The 27571-nt window shown below is 45.2% G+C and overlaps 1 protein-coding gene across 1 annotated transcript in view; it reads left to right on the forward strand.

Annotated features, from left to right (window-relative positions):
- The window catches only part of ANKRD27 (ankyrin repeat domain 27), a 92152-nt gene extending 67360 nt beyond the window's left edge, over positions 1-24792 (forward strand). The window contains exons 20-28 of the mRNA XM_082269946.1: positions 153-197; positions 292-414; positions 3893-4090; positions 5859-5978; positions 9003-9164; positions 11162-11264; positions 12109-12175; positions 19530-19602; positions 24029-24792. Of these exons, the coding sequence (XP_082126072.1) occupies positions 153-197; positions 292-414; positions 3893-4090; positions 5859-5978; positions 9003-9164; positions 11162-11264; positions 12109-12175; positions 19530-19602; positions 24029-24487 (1350 nt within the window). The 3' untranslated portion in view covers positions 24488-24792. The remainder of the gene's footprint in view (positions 1-152; positions 198-291; positions 415-3892; positions 4091-5858; positions 5979-9002; positions 9165-11161; positions 11265-12108; positions 12176-19529; positions 19603-24028) is intronic.
- The last annotated feature ends 2779 nt before the right edge of the window (positions 24793-27571 follow it).

Below are 27571 nucleotides of genomic sequence, written 5' to 3' on the forward strand. Positions count from 1 at the left end.
ACATTTCTTTGGGGTAAAACAGGTAAGAAAGGCTGACCTAAATTATACAATTTATATTTTTTGTTTTTATTATAAAAACCTAAACGTTATCTGCCTTTCTAAATGTTTACTTTTTTCTCTTATTTTATTTATTTTAATTTTTTTATTTACAGGTCGAGAAACTTTTAAGAGCGGTTTCTGATGGTGATTTGGAAATGGTAGGTCATTTTTTTGAGCTTTGTTTAGATATCGATACTAAATTTGTACAGACTTCATTCTTTTCCTTTGGCTTAATGCGGTCTGTTCCCCTAGGTGCGGTACCTCTTGGAGTGGGTTGATGAGGACTATGAGGATGAGTTGGAAGATTCCTTGTTGGGGAAGAAAGAGTTTTGCCATCCATTGTGTCAGTGCCGGACCTGCGGTCCTGTTCAGAAGGTCAGTCTGGTTTGTTTTATTGATAAAAGTCAACAGAAATTTAAATTTCTATTTCGTTTATCGACTGACACAGCGCTCCATAAATCGGAACTACTGGGTTATATTGCCTCCTCAAGTAATAAGACTAGGCAGAACAAAAAACACCTGGCTACGCCCATGGGCTGTCCTCAGCTTGGTATATAACCCCCATCTCTGCTCTAGGTAATCAGTTTTAATCTGTCTAGTCAGGAGTAAGAACCTAGGCTCCTGGCTGGGATCTCTGGTCCTAGCATTTTTTTTCTCTTTCCTTACATCCTTTTTGTTTTTTCTCGCGGGAGATCTATAATCAACTGCTGGGCTGGATAATCTAGATCCAGTGTTCCGCCCAGCCAGCGAGCACGTGCAGACCGCAGCTACACGCAAGGTCAGCCGCGACATAGCCACACGAACAGAGGCTGGCCCGCGAGTTAAACATCACGCAGGGTCGGATACAACCGGGCTTGGGTCTGAGTCACAGCGGTCCCTTGGCCGACAACTCCCCTACTTCGGTGGCGGTGATTCTGTCTAGAGCATTATCCGCACAGTGGAAGGGTAAGCACAGTCCTCCCTCTCCACTTTTGGCTTTTTTTTTGGGGTGGACCTGGGTAACCTCCAGGGACGGTCGGACCTGCCTGCAGATTCCCTCCTACCATTCTTAAATCCCTCTGTGAGCTGGGCTTCCCCCCACTCCCTTTTCCCCCTGTCTGGACCTGGAGTCTGGTGGGGTTCCCAGGGCAGAGAATGCAGCGGAGACCCCTGGGGTCTCCCCGCTATCCCCACTATGCAAGGGTCCCAGGATGTAATGTGTGTCCTTCTCTGGTGGTCTGCAGAGACTGTTGCAGAGTGTGCAGCCGGAGTCTCCCCTAACGTGTGTCCTACCTTCTGGGGGGGCTGGTCTTGGGTTGGTGGCCATATTTGTGTAGCCCGATGATGTGACAGGCGGCCATTTTCCCTTAGTCCAGGAGACGATGGAGATGGCCGAATCCTAGTGAGGATGCTGAACCTCCTCCTCTTCCTCCTCAGTGTCCTCTTTCTGTGCCCGGGCCATATGAACAGGGATGGCGTCCATGATGATGCTGGGTTTGAATTCTCTGCGCTCCGGTCGGTAGGGTGAGTCCTTGGGGGGGTCCCTGTTATCTTTCTCTGCTGATAGGTACCCTGAGCCTTGAGGGGATCTTTTACTGGTGCCAAAAGTTTTTTTGTACTGCAAGGTCTTCCTTTTTCTTATGGAGCCTCAGGGTCACATCTCCTCCACTGACCCCCTCATGAAGATGTCAGGTCCCTCTGAACCCCAGCTTTCCATGGTTGCACTGACGGTGGTCCTGCAGTTCTTAGTGTCCCAGGTGGAAGTGACATGTGGGCAAAGGCCCAGGAGGAAGCTTCCCCTGCCTTCCCCTGCTCAGTCTGAGCCTGATGCCATCGTGGACGCGGCCCGTCCAGGGGGATTTAATATCGCACTCCCAGATCCCATCCGATAGTGAGGTTGATTCCTCCATGGACGCAGCAGCAAATAAAAAAAAAACGCTGGTGTAATGGTTTGCGAACCTCAATCAGGGTCAAAATAGATTTCTGCCGCTGGGTCTAATTAGGTAATTGTAGTGCATGCACGAGGAGACCACACTGACACACGTTGTTCAGATAAATAATACTTCCCGTTTATTTTTCCTATGCATATGTGTTATATAGTAAGTAGGCAGTGTCATAAGTTGGTACGTCATAAGCATAATATTACCATAATACTGACTATTTGCAGCTTTCTGATTAGTCATGTCCATTGTAAAGTAACTCCCTCCGAGTTATGAATGCTATCTTTTTTTGGAGGGCTCCGTGCCAAGGCGCCATCTTCTTTATAAACATTCCATCTTGATGGAGGGGGTATCTAGTAACGGCCATTTTGAGTAAGGAATTCAGAAATGCATATTTACATATACAGAGACACAGACATAGAAAAATAGACATTTTGCTTAATTCACAAGTGTTCATCACATTCCTTCACACTGGTAGACGCACTTATTACTGCAGGAGACTTTAAAAATGGAGGATGCGGCTGATGTAGCCACGGACATGGCTGTGTCGTTTGGTATGTATAGGTCACCTCGTACTCCAAAGGTGTTTCCTTATGTGCCTTATTTTGACAGGTTTTCCTGTAAGGAATGGGAACAACCAAAATTACCCTTTGTGGTCCCCAAACTTTTTGCTGTACGCTACCCTTTTGAGGAGTCACTTTTAAAAAAAGTGGACTAGTCCACCAGTGTCTGACCCTCCTTTTTTCAGGTTGAATAAAGCAACCATGATCCCAGTAGAGGAATCCCCGTCCTTTAAGGACCCGGCTGATAGGAAAGCAGAGGCTGTGGGGCAAAGGACACTTTCTGGGGGGCAGAGGACACTGCTATAGGGGGACAGAGAGACTACAGTGGGGGGGGGGGGGGTGATGCGAAGGGGGGCAAAGGACACACTGTCTTATTCATGCCTTATTCATTCTTAGTTTTTCTTTAAAATATACAGCATCTTTATTCTACAATTATAATATCATTAAAAAGAAACAGATGGTCATTGCCACATACAGTTGTGTTCAGTTGGCGATGTAAGTAGCTCCAGATTGGTGTAATGATCAACGCATTTCGCAGTAGTCTCGCTTCCTCAGGATCCACGCCTCTATGCAACCAATATCAATCTACAAAAGTAGTTGAACTAAATATATATATATATATATATATACAATACAGCAAAAGAAACCCCAGAAAAAAAGGAAACCGTTTACATACAATGCATATCAAACAAAAATAATAAAAGTTGTACTTCTGAAGGAGGGAGAGAGGGGGGCATAACACACCTTTCCCTCCGTGGTAATGAGGGATTTAAACTGTGGGGGGCAGCACAGATCCCGGACATGGCCCACCCTTCAATTCACCTAAGGGAATTTAAGGTACAACATCCTTAAAAATAGGTGATGGAATGATGTCCTCAAAAAACCTGGTCCACAGCAATGATGTGTAGCCCACACTGGAGTGCTTGTAGGCAGGAAATGGCTAAGAAAGGCCAAGGAGCTCAGCGAATACTTGGAGGGGTGAAAACTGTATTTAAAAAAAAAAAAAAAAGCAATTATTTATCCCCCTTCTCGACCGCTGTATTGATATATTTTGCTGCACAGAGTTTGGGCCTTATTCCTTGCTGCCACGTACATGCGTTGCTGTTTTGTGCTGGGAGACTGTAACAATGAAACACTGGCAGCTACTGGTCATACAGTGATGATAAGGAGCGAGTAAGACGTTCAGTGATCACTGTGACATCCAATCGGTGATCACATGAACAGGAAGCCCAAGTAACGCTTCCATTGGTAGATCTTTTAATTGGACTGGTGGGAAGTGGTTATGGCACACAGTGCACAGAGCAAACTAAATGTAAACTAGGGTTTACATCTACTCTAAATGTTTCTAGTTCTTTTGGTATCTGTCTGCAGAAGCTGAGCAAGATTCCTTCCAATGGCCTCAGTGTCAACGTGACCAGCCGAGACGGTTTCACTCCTGTCCATATAACCAGTCTGCACGGTCACACCATCCTTCTCTCCCTTCTGCTGAAACACGGGGCTCAGGTTGATGCTAAGAATAGTAACCGCGCAATACCTCTTCACCTCGCCTGCCACAAAGGACATCTGGAGGTGAGTCTGGCTCCATTTTGTAGACATCACTTTATGCTGAAACGTGTGCAAGCAACACTTTTTTAGACTGGGTGCCCAGGTGGCATCCTTTTTTTGCGCTGTTCAGAATCTGCCCACTGGGGGAGCGATCTTATTTTCACTGCCTATTGGCTTTCAAATCTCCCGATACTGCTGGTTTAACATTGAAAGGTTTCATACGGAGAACTGACTATGCTCTGCAATAGGAATTTAAATTATGGTAAGATACACCCTAAGGCTTGTCTGCTAAAGGGATGCAGACACTGCAGCTTTCCCTATCTAAACCATGAGAATAGATTGGATGGTTATATTGAACACAGGATTTAAAGTCTCGAAAGGACATGGGGAAACTGCAACAAAGTTTGTTAAAAACCCTTGTAATGACCATAGATAACCAATTCACTCCAAGTGATATTTTATTGAAAGGGATCATTTGGTGGACTGAGTCACCTGAGGGTTCTTATACTTCTAACCACAGCAGCAAGAATTAAATCAGGCATGTCTAACCCACGGTCTGCGGGCCGCATGCCGCCCACGGACACCCACAGGTGCCATGCGATCTCCTGGCTTCCGCGGTAGACTTAGGATGTCTGCAGTCTGTGACAGAGCCGCTGCTTCCTGTATAGTTCCAGCTCTTGTCACAGGTGGAGTGATATGAAATGCACTCTGCCCGTGACAGGAGCCATACAGGAAGCAGCAGCTCTGCTCTCTACTGCAACCGCTGCTTCCTCCAGCAGTATCCTACGTCATGACCAGCAGTACCCGCATGACCAGCATTACCTGCCAGCAGTGCCAGCATTACCCGCCAGCAGTAACCACCAGCATTAGCCACCAGAAGTACCCGCCAACAGTAACTGCCAGCACTTCCCGCCAGCAGTAACCATCTGCACTACCCGCCAACAGTAACCGCCAGCATTACCCACCAGCAGTAACTGCCAGCATTACCCACCAGCAGTAACTGCCAGCATTACCCACCAACAGTAACCGCCAGCGTTACCCACCAGCAGTAACTGCCAGCGTTACCCACCAGCAGTAACCGCCAGCGTTACCCACCAGCAGTAACCGCCAGCGTTACCAACCAGCAGTAATCGCCAGCGTTACCCACCAGCAGTAACTGCACCAGCAGTCTGCAAAATAAGTAGAAAAGTTATGTGCATTAGCGTGTGTAAATTGTTGCAATATGTTTTTTAATAACTAGTTGTGTTTTGTCATAATATGTCATGTCCTTGTTAAGTCACATGTGCTAAGGGTGCAACTAGCCCCCAGCACATAACTGTAAGTATCCCAGCATGTGCAATGTTTCTGACTCCTACCACCATGACCACTTCAAATCACTGAAGTGGTCATGGTGGTTAGGGTGTTCATTTAATATTTCTCAGAAGAAGTAAACCTTTGTATACTGATTCCATTTCATTTCATCATCCTCTAGTTGTGTTAAATTAGTCTGAGGGGCGTGGTGGTGTGGGATGGGCGCTGGGGCGTTTTATTACTTGTATACCTTAACTATAGTATATATTTTATCTGCGGCCCGAGAAAATTTCTCTACACTCAATGTGGCCTACAGAAGCCAAAAATGTGGACACCCATGATCTAAATCTTCCCCTGCTGCAGTAAGTGTGTTGCTCTGGGTTCCCACTCCCACCTGGGCTGTCTGGTTTGCTAAAAAATAATACCAACATGGAGAGTGGGACACCTCTGTAAGAACTTTGGCAGATGTCTTATATCTCACTGATATATTCTGTTTCAACAGGCGGTGAAGATCTTGATGGAGTACAGCACTGGGAAAAATAAGAGAGACATGCATGGCAATACACCTCTTATGTACGCCTGTATGGGAAACCATCTGGAAATTGCATCACTGTTACTGGAGGTAGGGAGACTCCCAGCTGCAGTGGCCACCAGACTTGTCCTGAATGATAAGACTGATCTAACCATCCTTTTTCAGCAGTTGGGCATTGTAGGATATAAAGGGTCACTCCATCCACAGAAGATACTTGTGTCTTAACTCCTTTGCACCGGCATTATGCAATTCACTAGAATACAAGGCTTCCTCTGATTGGCCAAAGTGAGGAGGCAGGTGGATGACATCACTATTTTCACTTTGGCCAATTGGAGGAATGGTTGGGATGCATTAATTTATTTCTGGCAGCAGACCGGAAGTAACTTGTACTGCTGCCAGTACACAAGGCTGCTTTGCTTCATGTAATGCTGCTACAAGATGATCTTGCACATACAGCGACCGCATAGTATTGTAATGGAAGTAGTTAATTTGGGCCAGCCTGGCCCAAACAAACTATTTAAAATCAAATGAAAGCTGGAAATTCTAATTGTAAGGTGGAGTCTTCTAGGTTGAGTCACTGGCTGGCTATGCTGTATATCAGGGGTGTCAAACTCAATTTCATTGCGGGCCGCATCAGCATTAGGGTTGTCCTCAAAGGGTCGGTTGTATCTGTAGGACTAGATATACAGAGCACCCCAGTCCCCTTACATCAGATGTCAAGAGCCCCCCCCCCCCCACCGTCAGAAGTCAAGAGTCTCCCACCCCCCTTACATCACAGTGCACCCTCTTACCTCATACTGCTGCCAGGACAAAAGCTGGGGGCAGAGCTGAGAAGAAGAAAGTGCCGGGTCTGGAGGAGGACCAGAGGAGGGCTGGAGTCAGCTACTAGAGTCTGCTGAATGTTGAGATCAGGGAAGGGGAGCTTTGGCTGCACAGAGAGGCGCAGAATCTATTGGAGGAATTTTTTCGTCCTCTCTGCTGCCAGCCGCGGAGACAAGGTGGGGGCTGAGATGATGGGGAGTATCACAGGTGCAGGTGAGGTGCAAGGGCCGCATGAAATGGCCTGGCGGGCCGCATTTAGCCCGTGGGCCTTGTGTTTGACACATGTGCTGTATATCTTGTGAATCAAGTGAGAGCGAGAAATCTCACTTCCACAGATTACAATTTTAAATGAGAATGAATGACCTATCATGTTGTCGCTTTTTTCCCCAAGAAGGATTATTTGCACGCACATGGTTTATTTCAGTGGGGAATGAGCTGATTGAAAAAGCCCTGCTTGTCACTCTGGATGCAAAGTCTGCCTTTGTATGGATGCATTGGCTACTTTCAGCCTGTCCCTTTATAAAGGCTGTCAAATGTTTTTGTTTTGGGTGTAATGTTGCTACTGGTGACTGTACAAAGGGTCCTCCTTCCCATTTGTGCCATTGCTCCTACATCCCCAGTATACATACCTTAAAACTTAGCTCCACCCAAAAGAGGAAGCTCTGCTTTTTTGCCTGGTTTTGACAGGTACCCGCTCCCACTTTCGGGTGACTTCACTGCAACAAAGTCATCCGGAAGTTCAGCCCCCCTCCTGCTTCCTCGGCCGCCAGGCCATTTAAAAAGCGCAGGTTTTCCTTACCCGAAATGGCGGCAGAAGCACACGGGTGCCGATTTGAAAAATGAAGACACCGCTGGATTTGTGTCCTAATATTCAGTCAGCAGCTAAAGTAACTGCTTACTTATATTTTTTTCTGAAAGGGCCTGGAGCTCCTATTTAAGTCCTGGTTCACCCTGATGCGGTGCAAGATTCACAGCGATTCCTGTGCCTTTCCCGCACCGCAATACAATCGCACTCCGTTCATGCGAACCGCTGTGGGTATCAATGTTAACCTCTTCATGACCACACTATAGCCAAACGACGGCTATCAATGCCCACCAGTTTCACCTATCAGTGCCAACTATCAGTGCCACCTATTTGTGCCCATCAGTGCCCTTCAGTTCCGCTTTCGGTGCCACCTATCAGTGCCCACCAGTGCCACCTTATCAGTGCCGCCTCATCAGCGCACATCATTGAAGGAGAAAAATTACCTGTTTGCAAAATTTTATAACCAACTATGAAAACTATTTTTTTGTTTTTGTTTTTTTCAAAATATTTGGTCTTTTTTTGTCTGTTTAGCGAAAAAAAAAAAAACCTCCAGTAGTGATTAAATACCACCAAAAGAAAGCTCTATTTGTGGGAAAAACTTTTTTAAAAATTTTGTTTGGGTACAGCATTGCATGACCGCACAATTGTCATTTTGAAGTGTGACAACGCTAAAAAATTGAAAATCGGCCTGGGCAGGAAGGGGTTTTAAGTGCCCAGAAGGCAAGTGGTTAAGTTAACAAAAATGGTTCCCAAAAATTAGTGCGATTGGCTGAATCGGATCGCATGGGAGTGAACACCCAATACAATCCGATTCCAGTGCAGCAAAAAAAGTGCATGCACCTTTTTTTTTTTTTTTTATGCGGGTGGGGTGCAATTTGAGCCCATACAAAATGAATAGGCTCAAATCGCACTGCAAAGGATCGCATGCGATTTGAACAGTAATGTAGTGCAATTCCTGTCTGAATCGCATACAGTTCCCTGCACCACATCAGTGTAAACCTAGGCAAAACCCTGATGTTTTCTGGCCAGTCAGAAGACATCTTCTGCTCCGACATTCACTGTGGGTTTTTCCGAACGCTGGAAGGAATGTAGCTTTCATAGTTATGTCAGCACCATAGTCTGTAGCATCTTCTTGTGTGTCCAGGCTGATGTAGGGAGGCACCCTCAGAGCTGAAGCCTTGACTTTCCTGGGCTCACAAGAAGTGGGTTGAATGACACCAGGCAGGGGAATAGGACCAGTATTGGATGACTGGAAAAGTGGGACAGCACGAGAGATAAGTTGAATATTGCAGCAAAAGCTACATTTGTTTTTATAACATTTGCAGGCCTGCAGTTGTACTATACTGAATGGTGGGGTTTTAATGTCCCCTTTAAACCCCACAAACACAGCAGGACAGGTGAATATTGCTTTTCTTAACAGATTGGACTTGTTTGAGGTTTGAGTGTTTTAAAAGAATATAAAATTCTCCTCTTTGCTCTCTCTCCAGCATGGAGCATCTGTTGATCTCTGCAATGTGAAAGGGAATACGGCACTACATGAGTCCGTCCGCAGGAATAACGAGGGGTTAGTGAAGCTGCTGCTGTTATACGGGGCTGCAGTGGACATCAGGAATAAGCGGCAGTACTCCCCTTTGGACTATGCAAAAGAGGTACACCATCTCATTCATGATGTGCATATTTAAGGGTACCTGTCCAGTCTTATTGTGTTTCCAAGGTTTTATGTAAGTGAGAATCTGTCATTTTTCCCATTCAGGGAGGAGCTAATGGCTTTTAATGGCCCCTCCGGAACAACCCTGCCTCTTCGTGCCTCTGTCTGAGCCCTGCATCCTGGTTAGTAACAGGAATAGGTCACATGCTACTCCATACTTAGAAGTAATGGCTGTTTCCAAAGGCTCTGACAGACCATCCGAGGAGTGTACGGAATGTGCATGTCAGCAGGTAGGGGGTGGTCTGAATTGAAGAGACAGATTCTCTTTACCTAACTTAAACGGAGTTCCACTCAAAAGTGGAACTTGCGCTTATCTGTCTTCTCTTCCCATCTGGTGCCACAATTGGCACCTTTCAGGGGGGGGCAGGTACCTGTTTTTCACAGGTAACCTATCCCCACTTCCATCGGACCTCGCCGCCGCAAGGTTCGTCAGAGGTTCGGCCCCCTACTCCTCCCTCTACTTTGTGGCCAATTACCGAGCGCAGCGCACTTTGCGCATATGCAGTAGGGATGGCTTCACGGCCAGGTTCCCTTACTGGCAGTGGCGGCGGCAGCACCCGACAGCCAATGGAAACATCGGCTGCGGTGCTGACATCGCTGGACTCCAGGAGAGGTAAGTGTCCTAATATTAAAAGTCAGCAGCTACAGTATGTGTAGCTGCTGACTTTTAATTTTTGGAGGGGGGGCGGAACTCAGCTTTAAAGCAGTACTAAACTGACGACTTTTTTTTAACCTACAAGGTAAAGCCATAATGGGCTAGTGTGCATTGCATACTAGCACATTTTTTTGAAACTTGGCTTAGAATGAAGACCTTCCAGCGCCAAGCTGTCACAGCTGACATGGCTTCCATCTTTGCCTGGCTTTCTTCCTGGTTCACGGATTCTGGCTGTCTGACTGACTGGCCAGAGCTGCAATGATTTCACTCCCCCGAATGTGGAGCAGCCATTTACGGCACAGGAATCTGAAGGAATGGCCCGGGTGGCTGTTCCTTCAGAACGTGTGCACTGGTGATGTCACCAGCTGCATGTACGGTAAATATCTCCTAAACGATATTTAGATGTTTACAGTACCTATCAGTAAGCCATAGTGTAGGCTTACCTATAGGTAAAAGTGATGTATGTGAGTTTACTCCCACTTTAAAGTGGTTGTAAAGGCAGAAAGTTTTTTTTTATCTTGATGTATTCTATGCATTAGGATAAAAAAACCTTCAGTGTGCAGCAGCCGCCCTCCTAATACTTACCTGAGTCCCATCTCAATCCAGCGATGTGCAGGAGTGCCACAGCCGTCCCCCTCCCGATTGACTGAGACACAGCATCGGCACCATTGGCTCCCGCTTCTATCAGTCAAAGTCAGTTAGCCAATCAGGAGAGAGGGGGGCAGGGCCAAACTGCAGCTCCGTGTCTGAATAGACCCACAGAGCTGCGGCTTGCTCAGGTTCCCCCATAGCAAGCAGCTTGCTGTGGGAGCACTCGACAGGAGGGAGGGGCCAGGAGCGCTGGCGAGGGACCCAAAAAGAGGGAGGATCTTGACTGCTCTGTGCAAAATCACTACAGAGCAGGCAAGTATAACTGAGGTATTAGTATCACTTAAATAGTGCCATATATATATATAATATATATATATATATATATATATATATATATATATATAGCCTGGAATTGAAGTGGTTATACTGGGGTCATGATCATGTACCACCAAAAGTAATCTCTATTTGTGTGAGAAAAAAAAATGTGGTTTGTGTACAGTGTTTTACCAGTTAAAGTAGCGCAGTGCTGAATAGCAAAAAATGCCCTGGTCATGAAGGAGGTAAAACCTTCCAGAGCTTAAGTGGTTAAAAAATATACGGTACTGTTTTTTTTTTTTCTTTCTTATAATGGCTGTTCCCACTGATGGACATGCTTTTTTGTTTGATTTTTTTTTTTTTTTTTTCTTTTTTAGAACACCAAAATCAAACAGCTTCTTCTCACTGCATTCCACAGTGCAGTAGCAGATATCGGGTCAGTGGCATCACTAGAACAATCACAGCATATTAGAAAGAAATGTAAGTTTGCTATTACAGAAGGGGATTCCCATGCATGTATGATCTGCAGCAAATTTGATACAGTATGTAAGTTGTGGACTTAGCAGAGGAGAAGTAGAGAAAGGAGCAGAGTCCTCCAGCAGTGCAGAGTATTTCAGGAGAAGAAAGGTAGGTAGAGAATGAATAAAGTGCTCAAGCAGCGTAGAATATTTCAGCAGAGGAGCTGTAGAGAAAGGAGCAGAGTCCTCCAGCAGCGCAGGGTGTTTCAGGTGAATGGAGTCAAGCTGGAAGGAATTTCTTCTGGTTCTAGAGAACCTGTGTAAATTTGATCAATGAGGGGCCCTATTGGCTCTCTCCCACTTGGCATCCTTTAGTTGAAAAGAAGAGTTAGATGTAAGAAGGAGCAGAGTCTTCCAGCAGCACAGAATATATCAGGAGAGGAGAGAGATATATTTAAAAGAACAGAACAGATATTTCAGGAAAGGTGGGTTAAAGTAAGGAGCAGAGACCTCCAGCTGTGGAGAATAAATCAGGAGAAGAGAGTTAGATAGAGGAAGGAGCAGAGTCCTCCAGCTTTGCAGAATATTTCAGGAGAGTTGGAGGAAGGAGCAGAGTTCTCCAGTAATGCAGAGTATTTCAGGAGAGTTAGGTAGAGAATGGAGTGCTCCAGCAGTGCCGAGTATTTCAGGAGAGGAGAGTTAGATAGAGGAAGGAGCAGAGTCCTCCAGCAGTGCAGAGTATTTCAGGAGATGAGAGTTGGACAGAGGAAGGAGCAAAGTCTTCAGAAGCACAGGGCAGAGATGGTGAGGTGTTTGGAAAATATACAATTACTGTCATCTGAAATAAATCTTCTTCTCTTTTCAAGCCACAAATTCCAGCCTGAGTTGTTTAGGATCTCCTTCACCCGGACAGAGTAATGTCACGCAGCCCAAGTAAGTTCTACCAACCCACGTTATTCCTTTACAGATTTTTGCTAGTTATTTCAGTATGGTTGCTCTTAGAAATGGCTTAACATGCTTTTATAATGGTACATTTATAATCTTCTTTTATGAAATTGAGGTTAAAGGGCTATTTGCCCTTGCCTTGTAATCCATTGCCTTCCATTACATGTGCTTTACGGAGAAGATTTGGGGATTGCCCTTGTGGAGGATTTGTCCATTAAGTATAATGGGAAATGATAAAAGTGGCTTATTTTTCATGCAGACAGATAAGTCTTCTCGCCTAAATGAGCAGCACAAGGCAGATTTAGTGTAAGAGGTGAAAGGATCTGGTGGTGGGGGGGATACGATCGGGCAGAGGGATGGTGGTGGGGGGGATGGAATACGGCAGAGGGATATTAGTGGGGGAGATGGGATCGGGCAATGAGATGTTGGTGGGGGGGTGGGGATCGGGCAGAGGCATGTTGGTGGGTATCGGGCAGAAGGATGGAGGGGGTTGGGATCGGGCAGAGGGATGGAGGTGGGGGGGATTGGATCGGGCAGAGGGATAGAGGTGGGGGGGATTGGATCGGGCAGAGGGATGGAGGTGGGGGGGGAAGACAGGATCGGGCAGAGGGATGTTGATGGGGGGATGGTATATCGGGCAGAGGGATGTTGGTGGGGAGGATGGGATATCGGGCAGAAGGATGTTGGTTTGGGGGGAGGTGGGATCGGGCAAGAGGGATGGTGGTGGTGGGGGGGTGGGATCGGGCAAGAGGGATGGTGGTGGGGGGGGTGGGATCAGGCAGAGGGATGGTGGTGGGGGGGATGGGATTAGGCAGAGGGATGGTGGTGGTGGGGAGGTGGGATGGGATCAGACAGAGGGATGTTGGTGGGGGGTTGGGGGATGGCATCAGGCACAGAGGGATGTAGGTGGGGGGGGGGGATAAAAAAAACCCGTAAATTTTCTTTGCTAAATATTGAGTGATAAAGATAATTATGTGTATAAAGAAAAGCTGCTAGCACTGATCAATAGACAAGACAGAAAACAAACAATATAAAAATATGAATATGTGCAGCACTATAAAGCGAAAAAGGGTATATAAAAATACCATATAATCAAATGCACAATCGTGAACTAAAGTGCAACTTGTGAACCATATATAAAAAATAAAAAGTCCAAAGGAAGTGCGAAAAAACAAAGTCCAAAAAAGGCCACATGAAGTTCCAGTGATGGAGTGTAGTAACCCAAAAAACAGACCACAAGTCCCAGCTGCAGTGAGATGTCACAGATAGCTCTTCACAGTCTACAGCAAGAGGGAAGTAACATCCGTGAGAAGAGAGGCTGCAAAATCTGCTTGCAATAAAAATGAGACGGCGCTCAAAATTACTAAATCAATATCAACTAATCAGTGATAGTGCACAAAATATGTGAAAAATTAAGAGGATATATAAAGTGCCTGTGCTTATCAAATATGTAAATATATACAGTGGGTACGGAAAGTATTCAGACCCCCTTAAATTTTTCACTCTTTGTTATATTGCAGCCATTTGCTAAAATCATTTAAGTTCATTCTTCTTCCTCATGAATGTACACATAGCACCCCATACTGGCAGAAAAACACAGATTTGTTGACATTGTTGCAGATTTATTAAAAAAGAAAAACTGAAATATCACATGGTCCTAAGTATTCAGACCCTTTGCTGTGACACTCATATATTTAACTCAGGTGCTTTCCATTTCTTCTGATCATCCTTGAGATGGTTCTACACCTTCATTTGAGTCCAGCTGTGTTTGATTATACTGATTGGACTTGATTAGGAAAGCCACACACCTGTCTATATAAGACCTTCCAGATCACAATGCATGTCAGAGCAAATGAGAATCATGAGGTCAAAGGAACTGCCTGAAGAGCTCAGAGACAGAATTGTGGCAAGGCACAGATCTGGCCAAGGTTACAAAAAGATTTCTGCTGCACTTAAGGTTCCTAAGAGCACAGTGGCCTCCATAATCCTCAAATGGAAGACGTTTGGGACGACCAGAACCCTTCCTAGAGCTGGCCGTCCGGCCAAACTGTGCTATCGGGGGAGAAGAGCCTTGGTGAGAGAGGTAAAGAAGAACCCAAAGATCACTGTGGCTGAGCTCCAGAGATGCAGTCAGGAGATGGGAGAAAGTTGTAGAAAGTCAACCATCACTGCAGCCCTCCACCAGTCGGGACTTTATGGCAGAGTGGCCCGACGGAAGCCTCTCCTCAGTGTAAGACACATGAAAGCCCGCATGGAGTTTGCTAAAAAAAACACCTGAAGGACTCCAAGATGGTGAGAAATAAGATTCTCTGGTCTGATGAGACCAAAATAGAACTTTTTGGCCTTAATTCTAAGCGGTATGTGTGGAGAAAACCAGGCACTGCTCATCACCTGTCCAATACAGTCCCAACAGTGAAGCATGGTGGTGGCAGCATCATGCTGTGGGGGTGTTTTTCAGCTGCAGGGACAGGACGACTGGTTGCAATCGAGGGAAAGATGAATGCGGCCAAGTACAGGGATATCCTGGATAAAAACCTTCTCCAGAGTGCTCTGGACCTCAGACTGGGCCGAAGGTTTACCTTCCAACAAGACAATGACCCTAAGCACACAGCTAAATTAACGAAGGAGTGGCTTCACAACAACTCCGTGACTGTTCTTGAATGGCTCAGCCAGAGCCCTGACTTAAACCCAATTGAGCATCTCTGGAGAGACCTAAAAATGGCTGTCCACCAACGTTTACCATCCAACCTGACAGAACTGGAGAGGATCTGCAAGGAGGAATGGCAGAGGATCCCCAAATCCAGGTGTGAAAGACTTGTTGCATCTTTCCCAAAAAGACTCCTGGCTGTATTAGATCAAAAGGGGGCTTCTACTAAATACTGAGCAAAGGGTCTGAATACTTAGGACCATGTGATATTTCAGTTTTTCTTTTTTAATAAATCTGCAACAATGTCAACAATTCTGTGTTTTTCTGTCAGTATGGGGAGCTATGTGTACATTCATGAGGAAGAAGAATGAACTTAAATGATTTTAGCAAATGGCTGCAATATAACAAAGAGTGAAAAATTTAAGGGGGTCTGAATACTTTCCGTACCCACTGTATATATGATACAACCAGGATACCTATATATCACAAAAAGATATGTGCAACACTATGCAAATAAAGTGACTGTGCTTTAAATACTAATTCATATACAAAATAGTCCTTTAAGTGCAAGTGTTAAATTGCCACAATCCTTAGTGCCAAACAAAATTTGTGCAAACAGTGCTGATGTGAAATGATCTTCGCAACATATTAAACAGTCCTTGTATGTGCTTTGCTGGAGAAAAAGTGCCGGTGCGAGAGATTCCACACGCAAAACATAGGAGAGAATCCTTAACCAGGTGTACAGACCACTTACCAAACGACCCCTTGAGGTCTGACGTGGGTAAGTGGTTTTCTTGACTGCTCTACGATCCCTTGTGGGCTTGGGATGGGTGTGCAGGATCCGGTCCACTGTGTTTGGAGGGGCTGTGTTGGTACTCCCTATGTGTTCATCGGAACCCTGGTGGTCTCAGTGAGCGGCAAAAAATATGGAAGGGAGGCTCATAGTGTAGTATGCAGAGTCAAATTTAATCAAAAAAAGTTACAGTTTAGTATCGGAATAACAGCTGATACGTGGATGCGCGGCGTTGCGGCCGGTTTGCGTTCCAGTCTGGTTTCCGGATATGCGGAAGTGACGTTAGGGCGTAGCACGTGACCCAACGCGTTTCGTCATCAACGTATGACGTCATCAGGGGATGGCTGTAAAATCTACTTACCTGAGAGCAATGGCTGTTCAAATCAATGAACTAGCCCCAAAGCACGGTAGATGTAGTATAGATGACACAAATAGGCAGGATCACTGGTTAAACATTCCTCGTATCAGATGGACACCATATGGGATGAACCATGGATGGCACATGTGTGTAAAAAGAAACCCGGGAGGAGAAGACACATAGCGTAATCCAGATAAAGTAAAATAAGACTTTATTAAAAATCCACTTACATGAATTCATCAATGAATCGCATAAAATCAACTCCTAGTAGTTGTAGCGGGGATCGCGGCTTCCCGCGTCCTCATAGTACACTCAAAGCCGGCAAGAAGGGGGCGTGTAGACGTCACGTCTGGCACCAACGACGCGTTTCGTCATATGTTGACGTAGCCTGGGGCGTGGTGATGTCAACCTATGACGAAACGCATCGGGGGTGCCAGACATGACGTCTACACGCTCCCTTCTTGCCGGCTTTGAGTGTACTACGAGGACTCGGGATGCCGCAATCCCTGCTACAACTACTAGGAGTTGATTTTATGCGATTCATTGATGAATTCATGTAAGTGGATTTTTAATAAAGTCTTATTTTACTTTATCTGGATTACGTTATGTGTCTTCTCCTCCTGGGTTTCTTTTTACACACATGTGCCATCCATGGTTCATTCCATATGGTGTCCATCTGATACGAGGAATGTTTAACCAGTGATCCTGCCTATTTGTGTCATCTATACTACATCTACCTTGCTTTGGGGCTAGTTCATTGATTTGAACAGCCATTGCTCTCTGGTAAGCAGATTTTACAGCCTCTCTTCTCACAGGTGTTACTTCCCTCTTGCTCTAGGTCAGTGGTTCTCAACTCCGGTCCTCGGGACCCACCAACAGGCCAGGTTTGCAAGATAACTAAATTACATCACAGGTGATCTCATTTGCTGCTCAGTGATTGCAGTATTCTAGTCTGCATCCCCCAAGGTAATACTTAAAATCTGGCCTGTTAGTGGGTCCCGAGGACCGGAATTGAGAACCACTGCTCTAGACTGTGAAGAGCTATCTGTGACATCTCACTGCAGCTGGGACTTGTGGTCTGTTTTTGGGTTACTACACTCCATCACTGGAACTTCATCTGGCATTTTTTGGACTTTGTTTTTTCACAGCTTTTTGTTTTTGCACTTCCTTTGGACTTTTTATTATTTATATATTGTTCACAAGTTGCACTTTAGTACACGATTGTGCATTTGATTATATGGTATTTTTATATACCCGTTTTCACTTTATAGCGCTGCACATCTTTTTTCTATTGTTTGTTTTGGTGGGGGGGGGGGTGGCATCAGGCAGAGGGATGTTGGTGGGGGGGGGGGGGGGAGTTGGGATCAGGCAGAGGGATGGTGGTGGAGGGATGGGATTGGTGATACTGGCACTCAGTGTCAGTCAATTCCCCCTCCTCAATGCTCAGTGTGTCTCTGCCTTTCCTCTCCCTTCTGGTGCCTCCAGTAATGCCTCTTCTGACGGGGCTTTATTCACCAGACAGGCTTTGCCTCTGTGTTTCTCCAGGAGAGGCAGAGCGCCAGATGACCTCATCGGCGATCGATTCAGCAGACTCAGCATCGATGCAGAATCGCGAACTTCTGAATTGCTATGCATCAATGCAGCGATTTATATTCAACACCTCTACTGGCCATACACAGATCAAAATTTGTCTGGTTTAGATTTAGATCAGTGTGCGTGATCGTCCCTGTTGCTGGAACATTGTATTGTGACAGCGGGACCTGCTTGTTAGAAGCTCTCTCGGCTTTTATTGCTGTCTGTGTGCCCATTAGGGAAATATACCCTCTCTATTTGTCTTGCTGACCACTGTCACCAGGACTGAAAGGGAGGGAAAATCTAAAAGCCTGTCACCAGTGCAGGAATAGAGGGTAAATCATTCAGCGGGAATGCTTCTTGCTTTTATAAATGTTTTGGGCCTTGTTATGCTATAGTGCGCCCGTACGAGGGCGATGTTTGCACACACAGAGATGCACAGGTCTTCCGTGCATCAACAGCCGTGTGGGTGCAGGTGCATGTCCCCGAACGCACACTGTCTGCATTCAGGGCAGCCCAGTTGCATAGCTGTCAAATTAGCAGCAGCGGCTGTGTCCATGCAGCCACTGTGTCCCAATTTTAAATGAATGGGACTGCCAGTACGGGAATGCGCATGAAATCACTGCATCCTCGTGCGGGCAAACATGGTCCTCACACAAGGCGTATGCTATAGTATACCTGTATGAATGAGGCCTAAGAGGGGATTTCTCTATATTTGGAGAGGTTTTCTCTCCCTTCCTGTTTGATCTCCAGGACAGGAAATGAAGGAAACTTCCCCCAATGGGACCACAGACAGCAAAAAAAAACTGACATGAGTTTTAACTGTTCCCTATTCTGTCCAAAATAAAAAAGAAAACTTTTGACTATACATACATCTTAGAATAAAAAATGTTCTAGGGATTACTGATCTCTGGCTAAAGCGGGGGTATCCAAACTTTCTAAACAAAGGACCAGTTTACCGTCCTTCGGATTTTAGGGGGGCTGGACTGTGGCCAGTGGGAGTAGAAATTGTACTGGCGTCAGTGGAAGTAAACAATGAATCATTGGTATTAGTGGGAGGAATAGTGCCCCATCGTTGGTGTTAGTGGGAGGAATAGAGCCCTGTTGTTGGTGTCAGTAGGAGGAGTAGTGCCCTATTGGCGACAGTACAAGGAATAGTGCCCTATTGTTGGCGACAGTACAAGGAATAGTGCCCCATCGTTGGTGTCAGTGGGAGGAATTGTGTCCCACCGCTGGTGCCAATGGGAGAAATAGTGCCCCACCGCTGGTGCCAATGGGAGAAATAGTGCCCCATTGTTGGTATCAGTGGGAGGAATAGTACCCCATCCTTGGTGTCAGTAAGAGGAGTAGTGCTCCATTGTTGGTGACAGTACAAGATATAGTGCCCCATCGTTGGTGTCAGTGGGAGGAATAGTGCCCCATCGTTGGTGTTAGTGGGAGTAATAGTGCCCCATCATTGGTGTCAGTGGGAGTAATGGTGCCCCATTGTTGGCATCCGTACAAGGAATAGTGGCCCATTGTTGGTGTCAGTGGGAGGAATAGTGCCCCATCGTTGGTGTTAGTGGGAGTAATGGTGCCCCATTGTTGGCATCAGTACAAGGAATAGTGCCCTATCATTGGTGTCAGTGGGAGGAATTGTGCCCCACCCTAGGTTCCAATGGGAGAAATAATGCACCATTGTTGGTGTCAGTGGGAGTAATAGTATCTTGTATCAGTGGGAGGAACAGTGCCACAAGTGCCGGATAAAGGCAGGTTAAGGGCCGCAAATTGGAGACCAGTGGGCTAATGCAATGTTTAAACATGTTTCTTCTGCTTTCTCAAACTACATGGGGTATTTTAATGAATATTGTTGCTACTAAGATCACCTGGGATTCACCGCTGAAGAGTTGCAGTCACGTGATGTCTCCCTTATGGGTCTTCTCTTTATACATAGGGCTGCACAGACTTACATTTCTCTGTTCTTGAATTGCAGATGCTCAAGCACAAAAAAGCCAATCCGCAGGGATAAAAGTATGCCAAACTTTGATGAGGATTTATTAAATCAGGTATGTTGGAGTTGTTAATGTGTACTGTAGATCTTAAAGCTGAAACCTGGGCACAAAAAAATCATTTAACTATAACCCTCAATAACCACAAATGATATAAATCTATGGGCTCTTTCACACGGGCGTTCCGTATGTCCGTTTTTCATCCCATCCGTTTGCGGATGAAAAACGGACATAATGTATCTCTATGTAAATATGGATGTCAGCGGATGATCATCCTCTGACATCCGTTTTTCGTCCTTTCAGTTCAGTTTTTTGGATGGAAGAGAACCCTATTTTTTCTTCCGTTCAAAAAACGGAACGGACGCAAAAACGGATGTCAGTGGTGTCATCCGCTGACATCCATATTTACATAGAGATACATTATGTCCGTTTTTCATCCGCAAACGGATGGGATGAAAAACGGACATACTGACCGGATGATACAAGTGTCATCCGTGTCCGTTTCAAAAAAAAAAAAAGGACCTGATCGGGCAAAAAAAACTGAACGCCCGTGTGAAAGAGCCCTATGTTGTATGCACCAAATACCTTTACAACCTCAAATATTACCTTGTAAAAGTGACAGTAATGTCAGCACTGTGCTGCACAAGCCTGTGCAGAGAACAGAGTTGCAGGCCCCACCCACTACAGGTTGCCTGCAGAAAACTACAGGAAGGGGCGGAGACAAGACCAGTCACCCTGCACAAGGAGAGAGAGCAGCAGTGAGCGGTCTGTATTACAGGAAGTCTCACACTGGATTACTGCACAGATCTGGAAGAAATACACAAAGATCACCGAGATAAAAGAATACACATGATGAATAGGTTTAGAAAATATTTACTTATCCCGGAGTTCAGCTTTAATCTTTGCTGTTTTTGTCCTGTGCTGAGTTTAGTAAGTTAGTGTGGGTTCACACTAGGGCGACACGACTTCGGGCGAGTTATGCCGTCGCCCGTGCACCGCGACTTCCGCGCGGCTTGCAACGACTTCACATAATGGAAGTCAATGCAAGTCGCTCCGATGTCGCCCCGAAGTAGTGCAGGAACCTTTTTCTAAGTCGGAGCGACTTGAGTCGCTCCTATTAGAACGGTTCCAATTGCACAGCACGGTCCGCTACTTGTCAGGCGACCAAGTCGCCTGACAAGTCGGAACAGTGTGAACCAGCACTTAATAGGACTTTACAGACTAATGTTATAGATTTTAATAAGCTCTGGAGAAACAGATCTTGAGATCTGATGTTTGAAACTGCATTAACCAGAACTACACTTGAACCAGACTCCAGACAAAAAAATGTTTAAACCTATGAAGAGTGTGTGAAAGGGTTTGATCCTGTGTCATCTTTTTTTTTTTTTGCTGTCTGTGTTCCTATTGAGGCAATATACCCTCTCTATTTCTCTTGCTGATCGCTGTCACCGGGACCTAAATCTTAAAGCCTGTCACCAGTGCAGGAATAGAGTGGAAATCATTCAGCAGGAAGACTTCTTGCTTTAAAATGTTACCAAAATAAGTGTGTGCTGTAAATTGCCTCCAACTTCGCCCCTATTTCTTCTTTCTGGAAGCTGCCATTTTGGTGAAGCCCAGAGCAGTCACTTTACTTATTGGAAGCTCCCCACCCCCACCCCCCTGGTGTCAGAAAATGTCACTTTCTGCAGTTAAAGTATGTACATGTCTTGATTATATGTCTTGGCTCAGTTAGAGAGGAAGGCTGACAGAAGTTTTACAGGGCTGCTGATGAGGGAGAAATTAGAGATTATCAGGGAGATAAGATATTATCCTTGTAAATTTAACTGTGTCTCCCTGACAGCAGAGTTTGTCCTTTCACCTCTTCTGCTTTTCTTTCCAAGTTCCCTCCTTTTTGCTTTCTTCCCCTTTCAGCATGCCAAATCTTAAAGCTGTCAGCTGATCGGCCTCTAGTGGCTCTTATTTTAGGCACAGTGCCGAAAATAGAAAGCAACGGAGTGTTTGCAGAGCAGGGTGAGACGGCTCATTACTAAATTTTATACAGTATAGACCAGGGGTCTCCAAACTTTCTAAACAAAGGATCAGCTTACTGTCCTTCAGACTTTAGTAGGGCCGGACTGTGGCCAGTGGGAGTAGAAAAGGTCCCGATGTCAGTGGGGAAAAATGCCTCGTTGTTTGTTTTAGTGAGAATAAATGAGCCCTAATATTAGTGGGAGATATTGTGATCCATCGTTGATGTCATTGGGCCCCATCGGTGTCATTGAGTGGAATTGGGCCCCATCAATAATGTCTTGTGATGAATAGGGCCCCATCATTGATGTCATTGGGATGAATAGTGCCCCATCATTGGTGTCATTGGGATGAATTGTGCCCCATCATTGGTGTCATTAGGATGAATTGTGCCCCATCATTGATGTCATTGGGAGGAATTGTGCCCCATCATTGGTGTCATTGGGATGAATTGTGCCCCATCATTGATGTCATTGGGATGAATTGTGCCCCATCATTGGTGTCATTGGGATGAATTGTGCCCCATCATTGATGTCATTGGGATGAATTGTGCCCCATCATTGGGATGAATTGTGCCCCATCATTGGTGTCATTGGGATGAATTGTGCCCCATCATTGGTGTCATTGGGATGAATTGTGCCCCATCATTGGTGTCAGTGGGAGGAGTAGTGCCCCATCATTGATGTCATTGGGATGAATAGTGCCCCATCATTGATGTCATTGGGATGAATAGTGCCCCATCGTTGATGTCATTGGGATGAATAGTGCCCCATTGTCATTGTTGGTATCAGTGGATGAAATGGTGCCCCAAGGGCCAGATAAAAGCAAGCAATGGGCCACTTCTGGCCACAGTTTGGAGACCCCTAGACACTTATATTTAATGTGCATAATATAATACATAGCTATACCTGCAAAAGGGGCCATCCTGAGGTGATCAGGACTTAATTTTCTGACTAAAGTTCCACTTTAAAGTAGAATTTTAGCCTCAACCCAATTAATCTTAAAAATGTCCCCTCTGTTCTCCTCCTAACATCCATACTGACTAAGTAGTTAAAAATATGTATTTATTTGCCTATTCTCAGCCCACTATGATCCGATCATGTAATCTCCTTTGTCAGCCAGTAACGGAGTGCCTGACAATGGCTGGAATTCCTGGACCCAACCGTTGTCGATGCTCCCAACTCTCCGCTGCAGCCGCCACTGGCTAATGCATGGGAGCCAGATGGCCTGACCGGACTGGAGCTGACTAAGAAAAAGTATATACCTATTTTTTACACAGGTTAGTCAGCATAGGTGTTAGGAGGGGGGAGGGGACATTTTTAAGACTAGTTAAGATTAGGCTGGAAATTTTTTTTTTAAGTGAACCGGGGAAGAGGGGAGAAGGGGGGGAATGTGAGAGAGAGAGAGAATAAAAGAAGACCACCAGAGAGGGGCATTTAGCGGTGGACTGGGAGCGTCGCAGTGCAGGGCCTGCCCTTCATCCAAAAGAAAATAATTTTTTTTTTTTCTTTTTTAATGTAAAGTGTAATTTTTTTTCTTTGTTTGCTTTTCAATATACACTATATTACCCAAAGTATTGGGACGCCTGCCTTTACACACACGTGAACTTTAATGGCATCCCAGTCTGTAGGGTTCAATATTGAGTTGGCCCACCCTTTGCAGCTATAACAGCTTCAACTCTTCTGGAAAGGCTGTCCACAAGGTTTAGGAGTGTGTCTATGGGAATGTTTGTTTGACCATTCTTCCAGAAGCGCATTTGAGAGGTCAGGCACTGATGTTGGACAAGAAGGCCTGGATCGCAGTCTGCGATCAAATTCATCCCAAAGGTCTTCTATCCGGTTGAGGTCAGGCCAGTCAAGTTCCTCCACCCAAACTTGCTCATCCATGTCTTTATGGACCTTGCTTTGTGCACTGGTCCAAATAATTTAGTGGAGGGGGGGTTATGGTGTGGTTATGTTTTTCATGGGTTGGGCTTGGCCCCTTAGCTCTAGTGAAGGGAACTCTTAGGGCCCTTCCACATGGGCTTTCTGCCCGGCAGACTCAGTTTTGCTCAGCGGGGATCAATCCGCCGATCCCTTCTGAGAAAGCGGAGAACAGGTCCGTCTCCACTTACTTTGCAGAGACAGCCCTGTCAGATCCCCGCTCTCCTCTATGGGATATCCGATGAAAACGGACCGCATGTCTGTTTTTAATCCGATTCTATTCTCCAGACGGATGGAAAAATAGGGTTTCCATCTGTCTGGATTTCATGGACAGGATTGGGTCGGATAGCAGCGGGTGTCAGCGGAGATGTCACCACTGACATCCGCTGACTCATAGAGGCACATGGAGCATCCGATCAGGTCCGCCTGTAAAGCTAACAGGCAGACCCAATCGGAAAGCCTGTGTGAAAGGGGCCTTACGGCGTTGGTAGTGGCCATGATTCTGTCCTCACAGGTTCACTTTAATCACTTTAGGTTTCCCTTTTCTTTTGCAGCTCTCTATCAGCAGACTGGAAGACAGTCAGGGGACATCAGACGCCAGAAGCTGCATCGAATTCAAGGAAAGCTGCAAAGTAGACGAGACGGACTCTGTGTTAAAGACTAACAAGTTCACGGCTAGAAGGCACAGCCTAAACGTAGCTTGCACAATAGACAACGAGGATACCACAAGTGACATCAGCGACACAGTGACCGATATCAGCTCTCCTCTCTCTGACACGTGCAAGCAGGACTCGGACGACGAGGTGCACAACCAAGAACTGTCTAACATGAACTTGCTTACAGGCCCAGAAGTTGCCCCAAAAATCGATGACCTTGAGTGCTCCGTGGGGCCTGAATGCTGCTGCGTAGCTTGTACTTTGGCTCTGGAATCTTCCTGGGCTGTGGTGGATTCTGGTAGCTCATACACCTGTGATGGTCCCGATCCAGAAGACTGCAGCGGGCTCAGTACCTAGCACTGTGGGCAGTATGACGCATAAATGCCAAACGTATTAACGGACAACTTGCATGCCTCCAGTGTCTGAGGAACTGCTAGCTAAAGCGTTATCAGGCAATGCTGAGGCTCGTAGTTGCTCAAAAGCTGAAGGACTAAGCTGTAGGGCTCACTTACCTGCTGCTGGTGTTCACCCAGGGAATGTTGTGGTTTTGTTATGATTTTACAAGATCGGGATTTCACAGATGTGAACCAAGTATGCTGTAGATGACTGTTAAGATCATTAAAATCTGAGAAAGAGGTTCAATGCAAATGTTTATATAGATTTTTAGGAGACTTTCACAAAACAGAATGAGCACACACTAATATACATAAACAAGGGAGACAGCTCTACATACCCCAAAGAATAGGAATCTGCAGAACTTGAAATGGTCCCATGTTCACAATGATAGTGCAAAGCAATTGGTCCACATAATTCTCTTCTCAGCCATGAGCTTTATGTGTAAATAGTATGCACAGATAAACCGATATCAACAGAAGAGGAACCTTGACATGTTATACACAAATTACTCAAAGTGGTTCTAAAGTCACCTTTAATGCATTATTTGCATTAAAGTGGTTTTAAACCTCAGTCTTGAAATCTGAACAAAGCACCTACTGTACATCTGTAGTGTTTACTTATCTCTCTCCAAAGCTCTGAGTGTCATTTCTCTCTGGTGCTTTGTTCCTCTGTTATCTGAGAAGTGAAGAAAAAGATTGTTGGAGAAACATGGACTTTAAAGGCACTGGATATGTTAAAATATAACAATTTTATTGATTCACAACTAAAAATACAACACAGACATAAATAACTCCCCTCAAAAAAGGCGTTTATGTATAGCCCAAATAAAAAACTAATGAGATTCAAACATAGACATAAACAGTAATAACTGCTGTAATGTTGGATACTTCACATCAAGAAGATCTCCCAGAAGATGACAGGTACAGGTTCAAACATCTATGTTTGAATTTCATTAGTTTCTTATTTGGGCTATACATATTAACGCCTTTTTTGAGGCGAGTTATGTCTTTGTTGTATTTTTAGTTGTGAATCAATAAAATTGTTATATTTTAACATATCCAGTGCCTTTAAAGTCCATGTTTCTCCAACAATCTTTTTCTAGTCTATATAGGATGTGGCACTTATTTACATTTTTGCGAGCTCAGTATACGGCTATCTGGTAGCGCACATAATTTAAGTACTTCTGAAAAGTGGCCCCGACACAAGAGATAAAATGGTGTCGGGGGAGGAGAGCTCAGCACATTGCATCATTTCTGTGCCGTGGGGAGGTGTCCCTTTCCTCCAATCAGCTCTCACACACTGTACAAGAGCTCTAACTACAGCTTCCTGCCCCCTCCCTCTGTGCTACTACTAAGGATTTTATCTAAATTTTGCACTTTGAAGGGATGTAGAAAAGAGTAGATTGCAGATAAATTACATAAACTTATTTAAGGGGATTTGTTTAAAGCATTACTCCACTTTTGTTGAGGAAAAAAACATTCCCCTCTGGGTGATCTCTGTACATTGCAAGGATTATAACAACCTTTGTGGTAGATTCCTACCTTTTGTTCTTCTGAAGAAATCACTGTTTGTTCTTCTGTTCCCCCGTGCTAAGTGGGTCTAATGGGAGTGGTCTCATACAGTAATTATCAGCTGTGCAGCTGCAGAGCACTAATGAGGAAATCTGCTGGGCCTGAATCCCTTTGTACAAGTTCCTATTGGGAGTATCTCACCAAAAATGAAATTTTTGTTGCAGGGGATGCCAGAAATCTGACTTGTATCTTAGTGCAGACTTCTGGGAAAATCGGTGAACCAATCACACAAGCAGGAAATGATGTTTCTGGGGATGTGGTCAGTATACATTCTGTGTACAGAACACCTCCAGGCGGCCATATTTCATTGCATTTTCAGAAAATTACAACAGCTGCAGATTGAAAAGGAAAGGTCATTTTTTTAATAACATTCAATTACAATATGATTTGTGTCTCAATTGTATACACTGGGTTATTTTTTTGCTATTTTTTTCCCCACGTAAGTGAAGTTACCCTTTAATCTTTGTGTATCATCTGGGGCTCTTCACTTCACTGGGTAGAAGTTACCCTTTAATCTTTGTGTATCATCTGAGGCTGTTCACTTCACTTGGTATATGAGAGGGGGCTATAACTTTAAGGTAAAAAAAAAAAAAAAAAAAAACCTTATTACTTGTCCTACCCTCCCCCATCCTCAAAACACTTACCTGACTCCTGTCACCACTCCAGCACTGTGTCTGCTGTAACACTTCTCCCCTCACTTCCTGCTTTCACAGTAGACACTGAGGCATGAGCCGTGGGCTCCTGCTGCTGTCAGTCAGACTCCTCTAAGACGAAAGCAGGGAGGTAGCTTACCGATGCTGTGTGTGTGTGTCTATGGACGTACACAGCCCGGCTTGCCCGACCACACATGCATCGGTGTCTTCTTTGCAGCTAGCATGCTAAGGAGGCACTCGGAGGAGGAAGGGGTCCACAGCACTGACAGAGGACTGCTAGAAGAGGAGGGAAGGAATCTTGCACAGAGCAGATAAGTAAAACATCTTTCTTTTTTTTTTTTTTTTAACCAAAAAAAAAAAAAAAGCCTTTTAGTATAACTTTAATCGTAAGGACGACAAATAAGTGCCTTGTGCGAAAACGCATCAAGGTTCCCCTTCTATTGGTGCTTCAAAATGGGAATTCTGGAGCTCTGAAGTTTAGTTGAATGATGTAATCCAATGGTATGATACAGAGAATGTAAAAATATCAGACTTGTAGCTTCTGCACACCAGAAGATTTGTACAATTACCTGGGGCTGTGATTGAGAGGGGTAAATCAAGAACTGATGGGCCGCACCATAATATTGGAGTCCAAAGGATAGGTTTATTCCAAACATTTCTATTTTAAAGCCAGTGGGCTTGATTTACTAAAGGCATATAGTCGGATCTAGAGCAATTGCACTTGCAGTGAAAAGAGGGGAACATGCAAGGGAAAAAAAAAAAAACACATTTTTTGCTTGCACATGATTGGATGATCGCAATTCGCAAACTTTTCCCTCATT

This window comes from Pelophylax lessonae (genome assembly GCF_965119305.1).
Source record: "Pelophylax lessonae genome assembly, chromosome: 10".
Classification (NCBI taxonomy): Eukaryota; Metazoa; Chordata; class Amphibia; order Anura; family Ranidae; genus Pelophylax; species Pelophylax lessonae.